Here is a 7794-nt window from a genome sequence, read left to right on the forward strand (position 1 = left end):
GTCTGCAGTACTTCTGCTGCTCCTGGTTTCACTAAAATAAACACAAACTTACCTGTGGATCCTCTTTGGCTAGACTGCCAGCTCAGACTGGACCCAGTCTGTCTGGCACATGCTCCTTGTGTTACTGTCCGAAGATGTCAATCGGGGTTTTTATGTTTTTCATAGCACCCCACCTGAATCGGGGAGTGCTCTGGTCAGTCGGTGGTGGGGGAGCGCGGATTGTCGCATGATGGCAAGGAACAGAACATTAAATTATTGTCATAAAAGCAAAATACTGCGGATGCTGGAAATCTGAAATAAAAACAAGAAATGCTGGAACCACTCAGCAGGTCTGGCAGATGCTGCCAGACCTGCTGAGTGGTTCCAGCATTTCTTGTTTTTATTATATTAAATTATTGTCCACTATTTCCAGGGCGCTACGCCCTGCTTCTGCAAACTTTCCCATTGAGGGTTATAAAAAGAAATACGAAGCCTTTGAAACGTTTATGTATTATAACATTGGGGTGAATTGGTCAAACTGAAAACAGGCAAGTGAATCGCCAGTCCATTTTATACGCTGCCCATTTAAGTTAATAGAAAAGTAAAGGAGTGTAAAACACGACTACGTTAGTTAACCATTAAACCTAATTATTGTCCTGTAGTTATTGGGAAGTAAGAGACAATTACTGGAAATCAAGGCCAGTCCTAAATAATGTACTCATGCAACTTTAGCCTTTACTGATGGAACAATGAGGAAATCAAGGGAAGTCCTACCGATTCTAATTATGCAAATCTTTGATAATATCTAACCCTGAAGGTGTGTGGTGGAGAGTGGGGAGAGTGAGTGACGTCAGCTTTCGGCTCTCCAGCTCCAAGATGCTATATAAATGTCCAACTCAAGAGCACAATTACATAATTCTCTCAGGAAAAAATTGTCCCGATCGCAAGTGCAAGCTACAAAGAGAAAAGCATCAGAATGTTTTCCAAACTGCAGGTAGATATTTTTGTAGCTCTGAAAAATTAATTTAACCTTTAACCATTTTTGTAATCTTTTTAAAGATTAATTGCTAACACTGATTCATTCTGTTCATCTTTAGAAAATTCAGCCCTGTTTAACAGCTGGAAAGCGATGGCACCATAACATTTCCCACAAAGGTAAATATGCTCCTACCTGGGTTCAGTTTAATAAGACATGAAAATAAAATGATCACTGTTTATCCATTCGTGTATGCTTCCTTTCTGGAGTCAGGTCCACAGCAGGAATGCGACACTGAAGGTGGGAAGGGCCGTGCGCTATCCCAGTAATTCTGTCTGCTACAACTCCAGGATTATGCACTGAAAAATGAGTTGAAATACATTCAAACGTACAATAGCGCCAACAACAGAACTAATTCTGTTCTGTGCGAATTAATTCCAGATAGAGCGTCAGATCGATAATGAAGTGACCATAAAGTCGCTGCTGGTTGTTGTGTGAACAGCCCATCTCTCGGATTCTGTAATAAAACCAAAGAAACTAAAAGACATAAACCGGTTCTTATGTTTCAACCTTAACATCGGAGAGCGCTATTAGTCGGAAATGTGATCATATTGGCGGGGAAATCCGAGGAAGAGTTTTTTCTGTAAATGTTTTCGAATATATTCTGGAGGAAAGTATAACTGTTCAAACTGGCGGTTTTAATTTAATCTATTTAAACAAAGGAATCCCTCACACGCACAATTTTATAACTATTATATATTTTTTTCTGTTAGCTTTTGAAGCAGCGGATTTGAAGGAGACTGTGACAAGCAGTTTCGGCTCTTTTGTCTCCGGGGTTGGAGCTGATCGTCTCTCAGATACGGTTTTACAGAGGAGTAAACGCATGATCCTGGATAACATTGGAGTTGGGGTCCTGGGTAGCACCAGCCAAGTTTTTGATATCTGCCTCAATTACTGCCAGGTAATTTACACAAAGAACTAATTTCAAACTTAGAAATGGTCACCGCAACTTCCCGGGCTGAACGAGTATTCCCGACTGCCTTGACATTCCTGCAGTAATATGTCAGCTTCCGCCAAGCACCAAAAGTACCTCTTTAAACATAACAGCCATCTCAAGGCTTCCAACATAACACTGCATCGTGTACATTCATTTTCGGCTGCGGAAATGCAGCCACGGTTGTCCAGGTAATGTGACAAAATACAAATACAAAAGCGGCTGCCTAACTTGGAGACCTAGTTCAAACTGATTCCCAAAGTTTGTGTGATAAATTTAAGGGGACTGTGAGAATGTAAAACGGGCGATAGCAGATCTCCAGCCCGTTTGACATCTCTCGATTTTTATTTCAATTGATTTCAATAGATCGCGGATACACACGGATTGGCAGCTCAAGTGTACACAATGCACTGATTACTCATTTAGCAAACATATTGTACCAATGACAGTCACTGTCTGAGCCAACTGACTCAACACAGGCCTTTTCTTAAAGTAAGCAGTCCAATTCCAGCCTTTCTAACCTGTTCCCCTTTCTTCCTTGCACAGCAACTGTTTGCCCAAGACCCGGTCAGCTCGGTGTATGGACGCAAAGGCTTAAAACTTTCTCCTACTCTAGTTGCTTTCGTCAATGGAGTCGCGGTGAGATATTTGTACTCTATCCACGTCCGCTGGGCTTCCCAAAACCAGAAAAGTGACAGAAAAATATTAATGATAAAACTCTCCTCATCTCAACGGATTCTTCTGGCATTTCCTGTTGTTTTCATTGAGTTAATCTGAATGTTGCCTCTTCTTGATCCTCAGGCCCACTCGATGGATTTCGACGATACCTGGCACCCTGCCACCCATCCCTCAGGAGCTGTTCTGCCCGCCCTCCTAGCTGCTGCCCAAATGCTGCCTGCAAACTCCAAACCCAGTGGTCTTGACTTCCTGCTGGCCTTTAATGTGGGCATTGAAATTCAGGGCAGGTTAATGCGCTTCTCCCAAGAGGCGAACAATATCCCTAAAAGGTAAGATTCTGACACTGAACTCAAAACATTTGCACAGCACTGCGGGCCAGATTTGTCACTAAAACTCGCACAATGACTTTCTATATTATTTTGCGTTAGAAACACAGAAATCCGAAACTGTGTGGCACCCTCTACAGGGGATCTGGAATCTGTGTGAACAAGTCAAGCAACTTGGTATTTCCTTAACCAATCAAATTGAAAACTGCCGACCGTGACATGCAAAGTATAAACAGAAAGTGTAAATTAGAATATTTAATGTGATGCCAAATCATGCACAGAAAACAAAAGGTGGGATTGAGAAAGAGAGAGATAAAAAGATAGAAAACGTTAAAAAAATCAACAAAAATCAGAAGGAATAAGACTCCCCAATTTTCAGGGCCAGGGAGGTTTTTGGACAGTAATTAAGACTGTGAAAAAAAATCACTTAGATTGGAATAGACACGCCCTAATGTTTTTTGGGTATTTAGTGGGTAACTAGTGGTTAAGTGTCACAACCTCATGGCCTTCATGTATTTGAATTCCAAGCACAAATTGGGCAGCAACTTCATAATTTTTCTGTTCAACTGCTCATGTGCAGATTCCAGACGTTGCTGCATGATCATTAATAGTATGCTATTTATACACAAAAAGCAGGCAATAAAACAGCATAACACACCCGAGAGAATACATTTCAACCTCTAGGTGCAACCCACAAAAATTACCAGGTTTTATTACGGTTCATTAAGAACATTGATATAAATGGCTGATGCGTGGGCAGTGAGGCCCTTGGAAGTCATAGAGTCATACAGCATAGAAACAGGCCCTTCGACCCACTGCGTTTTAGCAAAGGATCTGACTTGAACAACTAATCAAATAAAACTGTTAATTCTGTTGAATTCAAGTGTTACTCTGTAATAAGAAATAAGCAAAAGGACCAGATGCTTGAATATCTTTTCTTTTTATTTCACAGATTTCACCCTCCCAGTGTGGTTGGGACAATAGGCAGTGCGGCAGCCATAGCTAAATTTCTATCACTGAACCCTAATCAGTGTGTCAATGCCCTGGCTATTGCAGCTTCACTCTCAGGGGCACCAATGGCTAATGCAGCCACTCAGGCAAAACCCATCCATGTTGGCAATGCCGCACGGCTGGGCTTTGAGGCAGCTCTCCTTGCTTCTAAAGGAATGGTGGGAAATGCAAAAATTCTAGACAATACCCCTGGCTGCTTTGGATTTTCTGCTTTCTATGGTGACTATGAACCTCAGGAAATAGCACCACTTGAACAGACACGTTTTCTGCTGGAGGACCAAGACATTGCATTTAAGAGATTCCCTGCTCATCTGGGCATGCACTGGGTGGTAGATGCTGCTGCCTCAGTCAGACAGTTGGCAACTGCCAATGATGGTGCTTTTTCACCCTCTATGATTGACAGAATTATTCTCCGTGTCCCCATTTCCCGATACATCAACAGGCCATTCCCAGAGACAGAACATGAGGCTCGCCATTCCTTCCAATTTAATGCCTGCTCTGCATTGTTGGATGGTGATGTGAGCATTGAATCATTCAGTGAAAGTAAACTCCAACGAGATGATCTCAATGAGTTACTTAACAAGGTGGAGCTTCAGCATCCTGAAGATAACTTGGCCAGTTTTGAGAAGATGTATGGAGAAGTGGTTCTAGTCCTGAAGAACAGAGATGTGTTCAGTGGAAAATGTGACACCTTCTACGGACACTGGAGAAACCCACTGTCTAGAGAATCACTACTCAACAAATTCAAAAATAATGCTTCATATGTGTTGGAGCAGGAGAAAATAGAAGCAATTATCGACACAGTTGAGAACCTTGAAGAAGTGAGGGATAGTTCAACTTTAACATCTTATTTGCAATGAAAAATGTCAACATCTTTGCACTAATGTTTAAATGTAAGTTAGCAGATTGATCGTCGATTATCATATTTGATCAGCAATATGTAATCAGCACTATAAGGATTTAAACCCTGAAACTATTGGGACTGAAAATGGTGGTATTAGAGTCTACTATCAGAAGTGCAATGGGGCGAGACTTCCTCCACTGTCTGATCAGATCTGGGACAACCAGCCAAATTTCCAGGAATGGGTTATTTTAATGTTTGGGACGGCAGCCCACACTTATGGATGCAGCAAGTTGGTTAAAAAAAATCACTGCAGGGAACAAAGAAGCTGTAGTCACAAGGTAATCGACCATTAGGAAGATATTACCTTTTACTTTTGGGGTCTTTCATATGCCCATAATGGCACCTATGGGTCATTTTAATTCCCCAATGTTGGTGGCAGCTGGAAGATGAGTAATGGCCTCAAAATGGGGTCGGTAGAATTAGCTCCTTGTATGCCGATGAGCGGCCAGCTGGAACTTCAACATGGACCTATCACTAGATGGTCCCTTCTATTATGTATTTCAAAGTTCTGTGATGTATATTGAACACTGATTGCCATTTTAGGAAAGAGCTATGCACTTGCTGATAGTTCCATGCGCGAAGCAGCTGAAGAGGCTGAGTAAAAATGATTTCAAATAATCTGGGCTGCTGCTGGCTTTGGAACCCTTCCCACATACCCACACTTACCTTGCTGCCAGCTGCCCCAACCCAATATTGGCCAGCCTACATCCACCGCACTGCATCAACTTGCCCATTTGGTGCCCCTCAGCTCCCCAATTTGATGTAAATGTGATGGAAGCCTCAAAATCATGACTGCTGCTTTGCAACTGTAATGGGTAGCCAGCCAGCACGCTCTGCCAGCTGGTCATGTAAAAGTTGAAATTGACCCCCATGTCTGTACTCTACAGGCGTGGCTTCTGTGGACTTAAAGAGCTTGTGAATTTGGAATTCCCAGGATAGCCTGGGAACATTCTCAGATATATCCCTAAACCTGGGTGGGGAAAGTGGAAGCTTCAACTGCCCTTTGATTAGAATATAAAATCCAGTGAATCTGGATTCTACCAAAAATATGGGTGATCTTCCCAAGTTCCAGCCTCTCCCACCCCAGAAGTTTCAGCCTCATTATGTTTCCCACTTGTTTTCCTGAACCTTAATGTTTGCACATATTTGTAAAGATAATAATTGACTGTAAAATATGTAGTTTATTTAATATGAATGAATATTGAAATATTTGTTGTGGATTCTAACATGTTTGTTACATGATGCCCTGATAATTATGTAATTAAAACTTACACATTCTAACAGAACACCTGACATAGCATGTACAGCAGTGAAGTACAAAATAATTGGGCACTTGTATTGGTTTTTTACCTCAGACAATGTGATGCTATTGGATCTCAGGGTACATTTACAGTACAAGTTTAGGAGCAAAGCAATTTCAGCATTAGACTGACATTAAACTTATGTACAATTGGGTGACAAGGCCTGAATGGGCATCAAACTGAAGAGGTACATGACTTCTTCCTTCAGGAAATTTCATTTCACTTCATTCTGGTGTCCAGCCAGACCCTGACTCCAGATTAAGGCTGCATTCATACCATAACTGCAGCATGGTTGCAAATCAAAGCTGATTTGAACTGACACTACAGTTATTTATTATTTTATTTATTTAGAGATACAGCACTGAAATAAGCCCTTCAGCCCACTGAGTCTGTTCTGACCAACAACCACCCATTTATACTAATCCTACATTAATCCCATATTCCTACCACATCCCCACCATTCTCCTACCACCTACCTACACAAGGGGAAATTTACCTATCAACCTGCAAGTCTGTGGGAGGAAACTGGAGCACCCAGCAGAAACCCACTCAGACATAGGGAGAACTTGCAAACTCTGCACAGGCAGTACCCAGAACTGAACTCAGGTCGCTGGAGCTGTGATGCTCACCACTGCGCCTCTGTGCTGCCCCAAAATGAATTGCATCCTTTCGACTGAAAATTGAAAATGCATCCTTTCTACTCCAAAGGTGTCATGTCATAGATTATACATTTTGCATGTAATTCAATACATCTTTATTATTGTTGTTTTGATTAACCAATAACATATTGCATTTCAAATATTTGTTAATTTTAGTAACATTGCATTAAACAATATGACAGTTATTTGTTGGCTTATGTTGATAACGTTCATTTTTCTAAATGCATGCTTCTTATGCAGAGACTTGCCCACTGGAAACACTTTTTGGAAATCATAGGTACTTCAAATGTCTGACTAACGATGATGTTTGATGCTCCCTCAGAAGCATCCCAATCACAGTGTGTCCACATTTCAGTCACACTGGATCAGCAACGTGCAGATAAAGCATTGTGCCATTAATGCAAAGACGAATATAGCTTTCATATAGAATAGAGCTTCATATCCAGTGAAGCTAACAGTCAGTTACAGCCTGAAATTTGAGGCTGTGACATAGTGGTATTGTCACTAATAACCCAGAGACCAAATGTATTGCTCTGGGGACATGGGTTTGAATTCCACCAAAGCAGAAGGTGGAATTTGAATTCAATTAATAAAGCTGGAATTAAAAGCTAGTCCAGTGATGGCCATGAAAACATTGTTGATTGTTGTAAAAAACCATCTGGTTCACTATTGTCCTTTAGGGAAGGAAATCTACGGTCCTCACCTGGTCAGGCCTACATGTGACTCCAGACCCAGATCAATATGGTTGACTCTTAAATGCCCTCAGAAATGGCCTAGCAAGCCACTCAGTTATATCTAACTACTACAAAGTCAATAAGGAATGAAACCGGACGTACCACCAGGCATTGACCTAGGGACTGGAAATGACAATGTCAAAACCAGCCACGTTGACCCTGCAAAGTCCTCCTTAATAACATTTAGGGGCTTGTACCGAAGTTGGGAGAGCTGTTCCACAGACTAGTCAAG

The 7794-nt window shown here is 41.6% G+C and overlaps 1 protein-coding gene across 1 annotated transcript; it reads left to right on the forward strand.

Annotated features, from left to right (window-relative positions):
• The first annotated feature begins 890 nt into the window (after window positions 1-890).
• On the forward strand, window positions 891-4824 carry LOC137377904 (cis-aconitate decarboxylase-like). Its single transcript, XM_068047977.1, has 6 exons — window positions 891-973; window positions 1077-1134; window positions 1729-1916; window positions 2496-2588; window positions 2751-2956; window positions 3906-4824. The coding sequence occupies exons 1-6, from the start codon at window positions 956-958 to the stop codon at window positions 4822-4824; spliced, it is 1482 nt and encodes a 493-aa protein (XP_067904078.1). The 5' UTR covers window positions 891-955.
• The last annotated feature ends 2970 nt before the right edge of the window (window positions 4825-7794 follow it).

This window comes from Heterodontus francisci, chromosome 15, assembly GCF_036365525.1.
Source record: "Heterodontus francisci isolate sHetFra1 chromosome 15, sHetFra1.hap1, whole genome shotgun sequence".
NCBI lineage: Eukaryota > Metazoa > Chordata > Chondrichthyes > Heterodontiformes > Heterodontidae > Heterodontus > Heterodontus francisci.

What these genes read in the sequence shown, in the direction of transcription:
- LOC137377904 (XM_068047977.1), top strand. An exon ending in CCATAACATTTCCCACAAAG is followed by an intron (nt 1,135 to 1,728) that starts GTAAATATGCTC and finishes TTTTTCTGTTAG; the next exon opens with CTTTTGAAGCAGCGGATTTG. An exon ending in CTTTCGTCAATGGAGTCGCG is followed by an intron (nt 2,589 to 2,750) that starts GTGAGATATTTG and finishes CTTGATCCTCAG; the next exon opens with GCCCACTCGATGGATTTCGA.